This window comes from Myxocyprinus asiaticus, chromosome 41, assembly GCF_019703515.2.
Source record: "Myxocyprinus asiaticus isolate MX2 ecotype Aquarium Trade chromosome 41, UBuf_Myxa_2, whole genome shotgun sequence".
Lineage (NCBI taxonomy): Eukaryota > Metazoa > Chordata > Actinopteri > Cypriniformes > Catostomidae > Myxocyprinus > Myxocyprinus asiaticus.
This window is the reverse complement of record NC_059384.1, coordinates 7,990,385-8,003,396: the sequence shown is the minus strand read 5'-3', so window position 1 is coordinate 8,003,396 and position 13,012 is coordinate 7,990,385. Positions and strand designations below refer to the sequence as shown.

Genomic DNA, 13,012 nt, shown 5'->3' with positions numbered 1-13,012 from the left:
GTGGAGTAACCTGAGGTTTGGTGCCTTGATCTAGTGCCAGGGTTTGACCCTAAAACCTTTTGGTTACCAAAACAGGTCTTTCATCAAAGCACACCACCACTAACAGAAAGAAAGACGCCACACAACTTCATTTGGTCACAGTTTTGGTGCTAAAAACAAAGCTGCTGTTGTAAACCAATCGTTTTTATCATTCAGTCCTTTGTATTTTACCTTTATCATCCCAGACAATCTCTCTCTCTCTCTCTCTCTCTCTCTCTCTCTCTCTCTCTGCCTAGAATAAGAACAGGAGAATTTTCCTGCTGTGAGGCCTAACTACTCTTCTTCACACACACACACACACACACACACACACACACACACACACACACACACACACTCCAACATGCCACAGCCCAGCAATGTTCTCTGTTGGACTCTGAATCTCTCTTTGTGGGGACTTTCCATTGACTTCTATTGTTTTTATACAGAGCTAATTATATTTTCCTATTCTCTTACCCCACCCCTATCCCTAAACCTGACCCTCACACAAACCTTCATGCATTTTTTATATTCTTATTAACACATTATTTAGTATGTTTATTAAGCTCTTTTCCTTGTGGGGACCATTGGCTGCTCCCTATGAGGTTAGAGATTTTTTACATTTGGTAAAATAGAATTAAAAAAAATAAATAAAAAAAAGACAGATCAAGAGGGAGAAATGTATTTGTCCCCCTAACCCAGACTAAACATCTTGTGAGCTGTGTCCCCCTTTTTATGCTCCCACAATCCCTGTCACTTACTGTTGTACGCACAACGCTTCTGACCTACTTAGAGCCAAACTCTCTTAAAACTCAGGCAGACAGGAAAAGAGGTAGAGACAATTGCGAGTGGAAGTATTGGCCCACGTGAAAGAGGATGCAGTGGCTTCTGAGAGCCGTAATATCTTGCTGCATGTCAACAAAACAACTGTGCCCGGCAACAGACCACCACCTCCCCAACAACAGGCTGGTGATTGATTTGACAGATCAGCACAAGGGTTGTTTCCTCTAGACTACAGGCGTTGTGCATGTTTGAGTGTGTGTGTGTGTGTGTGTGTGTGTGTTAGGTCTGGGTGATATAGCTAAACATAAAATCTTGATATTTTCAACCTTTTGACGATCCTTAGTATATATACAGTATATATCTCAATATTTAATATGTAATTGCACTGAAATGGCCTAAAAGAGTGATTTTTTTATTTTTTATTTATTTATTTATTTTTATCAATCCATCAAACATCATTTCAACCAAACAGTCACTGTAGTCAATTAGACTCAAAATGCTTAATGAAGTAAAACACAGTACAAATCTAGTTAACATCGTGCGACTCCGCGTACATATGCGTGGACATTGTATTTTGGCCTCACTATCTCTAGCACATAATGTAAATTCATTTAAACTGACTAATCTCAGTTCAGGAGACTCTGTGTTGTCAGTAAAGGTTTAAAATTTCGACACACATAGTCATGCTACAAAACAACATGGCGCCAACCACATCAGAGTTTGTCTTTGGGAGAAACCCAAAAAACTGCATCTGGTAAGAAACCAGATACGTTTTTACATTGAAAAATGTTTAAGTTAAAAGATTAGAGTCTCTAGTTTCATCCGATATGACAGTTTTAAAGTTTTTGTGATTTATCGCGAAGCGGCACACTGCTAAACACAATGTACACTAATGTGTACTTTAGTAAATTTTTTCCTTATAAATCCTATATTTAAGGTGCATTATCACATTGAGCTCATCCAAAAGCTGAAAATGTTGCTTTCAGAGGCTTTATATGGAGTTAGGATGAAAATAAGTTAACTGTTCTGAGACCAGTGCAGTCAGACAGCACACTTGAGGTGCATTCAATCCAAATGTCCTATCCAAAGTTCAGTTTCATGCTGCAGATGATGTTTGAACCAATCAACATGTTTGGCAGACATGGGACAATGGTAATCAGTAGATAGAGTCAGAATTTATAATGTACCATTTTAATTTAACATTGTTGGCAGTGACTGGATGATGCTGGCCATTACTTTATATCAGAATTAATTATGCTAATTTCTGACGTAATGTCTGTAACATTTGTAACGAAAACTATCTGCTCTAGATTTTTTTCCCCCACATGATTATTAGGCACTACAAGTTACAAATCAAAAAGGGAAATGGAAAATGCACACAAGAGTCATGCTTGGGTCTCAGGAAGTTAAAAATAATTAGACAATGGCATTTACATTTAAAGTAATCTCAATTAAAAGTGGTTGGAAAAACGTGAAGAGATGTATTGTACGTAATTCCATCAGTTGTAGAGCAGTCTAGAAAACCAGGGCCGAGACAATAAGTTAATCACTCTAATGGAGCGAGAGACAGAGCTGAGATCTATTCTCCTATAAAGCAGGGTTTATATGTGACCGATAAAACCAGGTTTACGTACCGTCATGATTCGGGTTCCCTAGAGTCCAGGGCTCATCCGAATCAAAGTGTGTGTCTCCTCCGATTCCCGGACCTGGAAAGTAGGCATGTGCAAGGAAACCCCCTTCTCCATCGAAGGGAGAGCTGTCGCCATGGAAACCAGAGGCGAAAATGATAGTAATGTCCACGTCTTTCTTGTTGCGCTCCAGGTCGCTATAGGGCACTGCCTCGAACCGCAGCGGCGTGACGTTCTGCCACACATCGAACGCCCGGCGAATGGCGTTGTGCGTCTCCTCCGCGCCCACCTTAGGTGTGACGTTTTTTATGCTAGAAAGAGTGGATGACAGCTATTAGAATGTGGCATTAATTCATATCATGATCACATTATATTCAGTCTGAAATATTTAGTGAAAGTGTTGCCTGTTGCATTATTTGAAACATTGTGAGCTGCCTTGCTGTATACTACCTACATAGGCAGTTACCTTCCAAGAAAACATCCAAAACGGACTCTGTCCCAAATGGCACACTTTGACGTGGACTTGTGGTCTCGTGGCCTTTATTCACGCATTCCAGCAAAGTCCACGAGACAGTAAGGTGTCCTATTTGACATTTTAGCTCTCAGAAGTGTACTCATGAGCACCTCATTTGCACTTTGGCTGAGCCTGCATTGGTGCGAGCTCCACATTGGTCTACTACCCTATAGTCTCTGCTGCTTATCCTCCATGACCAAACAAAGCGGACTGGAGTTTCATGCTGGAGGAAAAATCATGGCAGATGAGGCGATGTTAACTGAAGATTTACTATTCATTTCAATAATGTTTTCTTTTTCTGATTGTCAATGACTGATATCTTGCTGTTCTTGTTATATTGTATCACTTTTTAATGTGATGTGTATAACTGGTTTAAAAAGCGTTGTTTTATAAACTTCACCAGAGATGGAATCACTCATATTCAGTTTCTATTGAAAAGTTTTTCTTGGGGGAGTTTTGCGTTCATAAAAGTAAGTAACTTAAAACTAAACCTTTGCTATCGTTGTTTGAAAGAGGATTTTGGCAGTATTGTGAGTCTCTAAAATATTATCATGGACTTGCTGACTAGCGCCCCATCGATCTGAACTCACTTACCGTCACCAAAGTCTGGACTTGGAGGAAGGCCGCAAGGCCGCAGGGTGCCATTTGGGACAGGGCCATGAAACCTTATAAAGGGCCATTCACACCGAACAAGTTTTTGTGCCCGTCTACACTCTTTCCATAATTTTTCTATGTAAACACGCGCTAGATGAACATCTTTGACTGTTGTGCCATATTCAGCTGTTTTTTCAGTGTCTCACACAGGAGCGCTGCGTAAAAAAAAAAAGAAAAAAAGAATGTAAACTTTTTAAAGCGCGTCTCACAACATCTATGCTCACGCAAGTTTTTTGTTTTTTGCAGAAGATTGGTCCGAACAGACCCTAAGTAACTGATTTGGAATGCTCTATATTGGCAGAAAGAAATAGCACACTTCACTATTCCAATAGAAATTCAATAGATTTTGGCATTAGCATGTTGCTAAGCTACCAACATGATAGGTACTCTAATAAGATTATGGCATTAGCATGTTGCTACGCTAGCAACATGATAGGTACTCTAATAAGTATTTTGGCATTAGCATGTTGCTAAGCTAGCAACATGATAGGAACTCTAATAAGATTTTGGCATTAGCATGTTGCTAAGCTAGCAACATGATAGGTACTCTAATAAGATTTTGGCATTAGCATGTTGCTAAGCTACCAACATGATAGGTACTCTAATAAGTATTTTGGCATTAGCATGTTGCTAAGCTAGCAACATGATACTCTAATAAGTATAAAAATACATAGATATTGGCAATTTTCCATTAGATTTGACTATTTTATCAATATTCAGTATTGAATACAGTCTAAGTATGCTGACTTGCGATTTGGACAAAATGAGACATCTTAAAGGCAGCATAACAATGCTGCCTACCTTTAGGAACCACTTTCATGATGGGCGCACACATCCCGGCTGAAAAAACAAAAACAAAACACAGATTAAACCAGCCTAAACTGGTTTGCTGGTCTAAGCTCTGCTAGCCTGTGTTGGCTGAGCTGTTTTTGTGGGTTTAGAGGGGTTTGGGGCATGACAGCTGGTCTGGCTAGGAGACCAGCTGGACACCAGCATAGCTTGGAGATCAGCAAGTCTAGACCATTTTAAACCAGCTAAAATCAGCAAACCATCTTTGGCTGGTTTAATAGTTTTTTTCAGCATGGATTTGATACCTACAAATTTTGTCTAGGTAGGTCGCTCACTAGGTTTTGGAACAGAGCTAATGGAACTTACTGAAAGACAAACAAAGTGAAAGAAAAAGACAAATTAGGGAAAATTTTCTGTTTCTCCTCTTCCTGTGCTGGAGGTGCTACAGGTGTTGAAACAGTATTTCCTGTGGACAGGATTTATTTCCTTACTGAGGATTATTAACAGTTCACTGCTCTGCAGGAGCTGCCTGATGTGGGTAATTTTCAAACCTCATAACTTTTTATAAATGTGTAAGACACATTTTAAATTAGATTTTTGTAAGCACTCATCTTTTAGCAAACTGGCTTTTTCTTTTGCCTCTGGTGTCTTTTGGAGTGAATTTGTCAAATTAAAGGGATAGTTCATCCACAAATATAAGAAGAAAGAAAGACATATTTTGAACTGACTCCCATTGGTCAAATTAACCGTTAATCTCGCCCCAAACTCACACTATTGGTTGAGCCAATGTTGCTGTGTTGGACTATTTCAGTTGCTCTAACAAAAATAACAAGGTTTTGATAGCGCCACAGAGCCACAGTGATTACACAGAATCACCCTATGAATGGCTTATTTATAGTTGTCCTGGAATATTAAGCTGGGATAGGAGAAAGTATTTTAACATTGAAAAAAATTACACACATCACCTATTGGATGGAACTTTTACTTGAGTCAGTTTCCATAAAGATACCATTGCTTATACTTTAGCAGTACCATGGGTACTTTATACAATATTGTTCTAGTGTGTAATGTGGCCAAGACTCTCCATCAACTAAGTAGCAGTAGTTTTCTCAAATGTGTGAGGAGGAATTTTAACTGTATTAAAGCTGTGCCTCTAAAAATATTTACAAGACATAATATCTCATTGAAACCTAAGCTCTCCATCGCTCTCTCCCTCCAGGTGGTGTAGGATGAGGTTTGGATATCATACGCAGACAGTTGTTCCGTCTATGAGCGCAAACTATTAGATCAACATCTGGCTTGCAATCTTCATGTGTTTTTCCTATCGTTCTCAACTGCAGTTTCCAGAAATCATAATCCTGTCTGAACTTCACGACCCCTCAGATCTTTCTTTTCCTCTCAGGCTTTAGTTTTTCAGCTCAGCTGGCATGAAGGCTGCTTGTTAGTGCAGTATGGAGTGTGAGGTGCCTTACAAGCTTTCCCAAACCTTCCTACGGTGCTTCTCATCTGTAAGATACCGACTGATTCTGTAGATGTTAAAAAATCACAGAGAAAATTATGTATAAATTTGTATCAAGTCTGGATGCCATCAAGCTCTTGGTTGGCAGGGTAAGATTTTCAATGCCTGAATATACTATAAGTAGCATGACTAGGCTTATGCTGTTATAGAATATAATCTTTATTTTTTGCCACATGACCAGAGGCAGTGGAAAGTGAAATATTTTGCTCAAGGGCACAATAGTTACAATTCATGGATCACCCCTTGTGGGGTTTGAAACTGCAACCTATGCGATAAAGTCAAAATAGTATCATGGTAACTCAAAAAACATAGCCTATACGTGATGGAGAAATTGTAAGATATCGTATGACTTGGCTTGTACAAAAAGGTATGACCTTTATTCTCACAGAGACCATCCAATCAACAAACATAATTTCAAATCGATGCAATATAGGCATCAAAGTTTAGCTAGCTTTGGTTACTTATGCAATACAAATGACTGATGCATATCAATAACCTTTAATACGCTTCCTTTGTCTCGTTCCAAACCACCATGATTTCTTTCTTCCATGGTACACAAAAGTTAATTTCCTATTTCAATGATGTAAGGTTTATGGTTTGGGTAAGTGTTTCAAATTTATGGTTAGGTTTAGGTTTGGGTTAGGGGTTAAACTTAGGAAAAATTGTAATAACAGGGTGGCTATTTGCACTCCAGTCTGGTGGAACAAAGAAATTTTGTTGCTGTAATGGCATAGTGTGTTAAGATGTTGTGGAAGTGCTTTATCTATGTGGACGACCCAGGTTCGATTCCCACTTTTCTCCATCCTGTTTCCTGTTTCTACTCTTAATATTTCCATTAATACTACTTACAATAATAAATAAAGATTAATATATAAAGGTTGATTTCCTCAAAGTGATTTAGTCACGGTTAAGGTCGGGGAGTTGAGAGAAAGGTTTGATCTGGGTACAATTAACCAAGGTTTTACTATAGTAATATTGTAGTAACCATGTTTTTGGCGAAAGCCATAGTTTTAATGCAATTAACCATAGTGTTATTACAGTAATATGGTGTTAATATAGTAACCACGTTTAATTTCATGTTTAATACCATGGTGATACTTTGGTTACTGTAGTAAAACCATGGTTAATTTTTGTGAGGAAAGGTTAGGGTAGGGTTTAGGGGTAAGGGTTGGTATTGGTGTAGAGTGTCTGTGGGACTTTAAATAAACACAATAATCATGCTGCAGTGATGCCACTATACAGTATGTAGGTATTTAATTAGGGGTGCAAATAGTATCTGTCACTATTTGTACTGGGGTGAAAATAGCATGTAACACTATTTGCACTTAGTGCAAAGAAGATGCTTTTTGTTGCTATTTACACTTAGCATAAATAGTCTCTGCATTATTTTTCTCTATGGGGGTTAAACGTTTTTGTATGTGCCAGCTCATCTTATTTCAATTTCGCCATCTCATATTATTATTATTATTATGACTTTTCATTAAACTGGGTTGGATAAAGCGACAAGCTCTAAAAGTTGTAAAATCATAGGTTCACAGGACCTTTTGTTGATAGCTTGGTTTCTGTTTCTACTGGGCTGTGCTGGGTAGCATTGCCCACAGTGGAATCTCATTGGTCCAATATCCCACTCCTCATAACTGTAAATTAAACACCAAATATCTTCTAATTGGCTGTGATTTTGTCATGTTGCACATCAGTTTCATGTTTATTGTGAACAGATAAATTGCTGAAATCACTGGAAAGATGATAACATTGGGAAACGTAGAAACATTTCTTCTGGCACAGGGAAGCCCAGACTATTTTGGCCTCCAAAAACAAGAGGCCAAAATAATGTCCATTAAAATGACCATTCAAAAATCATGTCATTATCTCTAGCTTCTAAACACAAGAGCTCATAGGATAGAGTCTAGGCTCTGCCCTCTAGACTTTGAATACACAACACATCGCTTTGTTCTTTCATGTCCTTTACTGGCGTTGTTGAAACCATGTCAGTTATGTGAATGAATGTGAGAGTGTTTCAATGGTTATGAGAACACAGACTGCTTTGAGACCTGGTTAATTAGCAGCACTCAACAGTCCAGACTAACAAACATATACACACACACACACACACACAAACATACACTGCCTGGCCAAAAAAAAAGTCACCGTTTGTATTTAAATAAGCAGATCCTTAAGAGCCTATGATTGGACCATTATTGCAGTGATTAATATGTTTCAGCTAGCAACAATTATTTTAACCCTAACTGATGCAGTGTGTAGCTTCTCATTTCTTAAACAACCATGTCGGAAGACGTTTTCCGTGGTTGTGTAAAAGATGTTACTCTATTTAAGAAGGGGCAAATTATTGGCCTGCATCAAGCAAAGGAAACAACTAAGGAGATTGCTGAAATCACTGGAAATGGGTCAAGAAATGTCCAACGCATTAACAAAACCTGGAAGGATAGTGGTGAACCGTCAGCTTTGCGGAAGAAATGTGGCCGGAAAAAATCTTGAATGATCATGATCGAAGATCACTTAAAGAAGTCACATCGTAAAAAATCGATAGAACTCACAGCTATGATTAATAGTGAAAGTAAGAGCATTTCCACACACGCAAAGCAATGAGAACTTACAGGATTGGGTCTAAACAGCAGTGTGGCCACAAGAAAGCCACTTGTTAGTGAGGCTAATCGGAAAAAAAAACTACTTCAGTTTGCTAGGAAGCATAAAGATTGGACTGTGGAGCAATGGAAAAAGGTCATGTGGTCTGATGAGTCCAGAATTACCTTATTCTAAAGCGAAGGGCACGTCGGGGTAAGAAGGGATAGTGTCATGCATAGTGCCCACTGTACAAGTCTCTGGAGGCAGTGTTACGATCTGGGGTTGCAATGTTATGTGGCAAAAATATGAAGTCAGCTGACTACCTGAATGTACTAAATGACCAGGTTATCCAATCAATGGATCTCGGCCAAAAATGTATGCAACTCTGAACGGAAATAAATGTTGTGACGTTGCATAAGGTTGTCGAAACAATGCCACAAAGAATGTGCGCCGTAATCAAAGCTAAAGGCGGTCCAACAATTAGAGTATGTAACTTTTTTTTTTGGTCAGGCAGTGTACATACAGCGATGCTATTTGTGGTTGTTATAGTATGAGAAGAGCTTTGATATGGTATGATCCAGGGTTGGTGGAAAATGAAGGGTTGTACAGTCTGGATTAAGAGAGCAGGCAGCGCTGGGGTGAACATCTGCCTACCCATCTGCTCTGCCTGACTACACACACACACACACACACACACGTACACACACACGTACACACATAGGAACTCCTGCCTAAAGCCATCAAGCTACATTCCATTACATAATCATAATCTCTCTCTTTCTCTCTTGGTTTTTCTGTCTCATATTTCTCAGTAGGCCAAAATGTTTAACTTACTGTATATCAAAGGATGCTGGTATGCTTGCATGGTCTTTTGTGGATGGGCTCTGGATCCTTAAAGGCAAAGTGTGTAATTTTTTTGATGTTAAAAAAAGATTCATTTGCAGAGCTATAAGTGAGTCATTCATAATTTCTTAGAAAAGTGTAACACTAACTACGTTTCCATCCAAGGATTTTTTGCGAAAAAAGTTTTAGCGTATCAAAATTAAGCTGATGGAAACGCAAATTATCGCTAAAATTTCACAAGTGTCGACATAATATTTTTCAGTTTGACTCTAGCGCATAAACTCTATGTCGATACATGAAATGTCACGAAAAACTGGTTTGGAAACACTTTTTGTCGATAAAATTGGCATTAACGCTAAAATGTAGTGTCACATGACAGAATTTACCCCAGTCGTTAGCATGTGTTAATCATGACAACAAGATATAGGATACTTGAAAGCCAATTTATTGTACGTGATTATGGATTGATCTTAACGGCATAAAGATCCGATTACTGCAAGCATGACACTTCCAGGTGTACCAACACAAATATCTCGTATCACGCACATGGACAAGTGCACGAACAAATTAATGGCCACTGTTTGTGATTAATGTAATCGCGGTAGCCATTCGTTTATTTATTAAAGTTGCTTTTTCACACCATTCAAAATAATAGACAGCAGTCATGGAATTAGCCCACAATACAAAAAAAAAAAAAAAAAAAGAAAACATAACACATAAAGATGTTTTAAATGAAAAATAAATACACAATACTAGGAGAAAATCTTCAGTGTGCTTTTTTGGAACACATTTGAAACATATAGCACAATTCTATAAAATTATTGTTTAGCTTTTGAAAAAATGCTGGCAAAATTCCATATATTAAATTAAATAAATTACCAAATGAAAGATGCATTAAATTAAAAAATAAATTACCAAACAAAAAAAAAAAAAAAATATATATATATATATATATATATATATATATATATATATATATATATATATATATATATATATATATATTTAGACCTATATATTCCTTTCTTTACACAAACTTAAATTAGCCGTACCCTGTTCTGTAGATGAATAAAGTCGGCTGAATGACATTTTCTACACTTCAAGACTATAAACTATCAGAACTATTTGTCCAATGTGGAGTTCACTTTCAGAAAACTTTTGAACCTTTTAAAACTTTTACATTTTTTTAAATCTAACCCTCTTTACCTCGGATCGCATTTACTGAGCTTCTTCAGAAAATGTAAATTGCATTATGATGCTAAAATTAATTTTAGATGATAATCAAGTTCAGTTGGTCATTAAAAGTTGCTGGACAAATATGCGGGACATAATTCAGTTGTGATGGTGATGCTTTAGATTAGATAATTGTTCAAAATAGCCTATTGAATATCAGGAATGTATCATATGTAAACCCTGATATTACACCGCATCAGTGTTTCTTTACTAGCTGTGCACACAGTACATACATATGGATGGATGGTCCTTATACTAAGACTGAAAGTTCCCCCACTACTTGGTGCAGGTTTCTAGCTTGAACAGGGCCGTGACGATTCGTTTTCGGGTCGGAACAGATAGCAACTTGCAATAGGCGCAACATTAGGACCAATATTACAGTCCTATCAGAAGGGCAACTGCTCCCTTTTGACTGCAATTCCTCCTCTTCTGATTGCATTTATTTCTGAATTAAAATGACAGTAAGCTGGTTAATTTCAATGAATTGTCTCAATACTCTCCCCATTTTACCAAAACTTAGGAGGAAAAAAATTAGGGACATCTGGCAGGTGAATTAGCGATAAACACACATTTCTAAATGGAAACGGCTACAGGGCAGATTTCTTTTGCGCTAAACCAAAACGTATGCTACAAAGTGTTTTTTTAGGCATGACGTCATCATGCACACCATTTTTATCGATAAAAGGCCATTTGAATGGAAACAGGCAGAAGATGGCAAATTTCGCAAAATTATCAAATTATCACTTTGTGGATAACAAAATAGCGTGAAAAGTGGATGGAAGCTAGGCTACTGTGGCTCTGTGGTGCTATCAAATATTGCTTTGTTTGAGCATCCTGACCAGGCTGACACAGCAACACTGGTTAAACCAATGGCTTGAGTTTGGGGGCGGAGCTATTTGTTTGCTGACCAATGGAAAACGGGGAGTGTTCAGGAAAACTGTTTGAAAACAAAGAACACCAGTGGCTCAGAAATGACACTATTCACTTTTAAAAGAATATTCCATACATTCCACAATTGTTCAATACAAAATTAAAGCTCTATCGACTAGAAAAATCACTTGCAAATCAAACACAGTTGAAAGTTATTTGGTTCATTAAATGAAGCTTAACATTATCTTTGTGTTTGTTTTTGAGTTGCCACAGTATGCAATAGACTGGCATGTCTTAAGGTCAATATTAGGTCAAAAATGGCAAAAAAGAAATAGCTTTCTCTAGAAACTCATCAGTCAATCATTGGTTTGAGGAATGAAGGCTATACAATGCTTGAAATTGCCAAAAAACTGAAAATTTCATAAAAAAGGTGTACACTACAGTCTTCAAAGACAAAGGACAACTGGCTCTAACAAGGACAGAAAGAGATGTGGAAGGCCAGATGTACAACTAAACAAGAGAATAAGTACATCAGAGTCTCTAGTTTGAGAAATAGACACCTCATATATCCTCAGCTGACAGCTTCATTGAATTCTACCCGCTCAACACCAGTTTCATGTACAACAGTAAAGAGAAGACTCAGGGGTGCAGGCCTTATGGGAAGAATTGCAAAGAAAAAGCCACTTTTGAAACAGAAAATCAAAAAGAAAAGGTTAGTCTCTCTCAGTGATAATGTCACCAAAGCTTTATTCGTATGAATGTACTTTACAGTCATACGAATAAAGCTTTGGTGACATTATCACTGAGAGAGAGGGAGAGAGAGAGAGAAAGAGAGAGGTCAGCTGGGAATGGACATAAATATATAATAATAGTAATAATAAATAAAATATGTATATTTATTTTATTAATGTATTATTACATTTATATATATATATATATATATATATATATATATATATATATATATATATATATGTATATATATATATATACTGTGTGTGTATGTATATATATATATATATATATATATATATATATATATATATATATATATATATATATATATATACCTTTAGAGATCCTTTGCTCATTCACGAAAAACATGATCATGAACATCGCACAGACTGTTTTTAGCAGATGACAGCAGGCAGAGCACTAATTCACTTTTTAGCGTGAGCCATATAAAGACTACATGTTTATTTAATTAAATTGCATTCTTTTGCAGTTTAATAATCATTTTGAGTCACATAGTGACTAGGGTTGTAACGATTCATCGATCTGGATCGATGCATTGATCCAATAACCAATGATCCAATGTTATCGATACAACATGTAAATATCGATATAGAATTTTTTTTAAGATGTACCTTTATTTTAAATTCTCTCATGTCAGCCACGTCCGTACGCATTTCCATCAGGCAATGAAGCAACCTTATTACATTCATTTCACTTTATGAACACTAAATATGCTTTTATTCTAGACACGGATGTGCGCGGGGTCTTTGAAGCCAAATTGTGCTCTGCTATCCGTGTGGCGTGCGCGCGCTTCAACCAGGCTTCCTGTGAAACGCGAGCTCC

The 13,012-nt window shown here is 37.3% G+C and overlaps 1 protein-coding gene across 3 annotated transcripts in view; it reads right to left on the bottom strand.

Moving 5' to 3' along the window:
* LOC127431808 (matrix metalloproteinase-16-like) overlaps nt 1–13,012 on the bottom strand; it is an 88,294-nt gene that overhangs the window by 52,951 nt on the left and 22,331 nt on the right. For all 3 annotated transcript variants that reach the window (XM_051682377.1, XM_051682378.1, XM_051682379.1), the window contains one exon: nt 2,436–2,740. In XM_051682377.1, the coding sequence (XP_051538337.1) occupies nt 2,436–2,740 (305 nt within the window). The remainder of the gene's footprint in view (nt 1–2,435; nt 2,741–13,012) is intronic.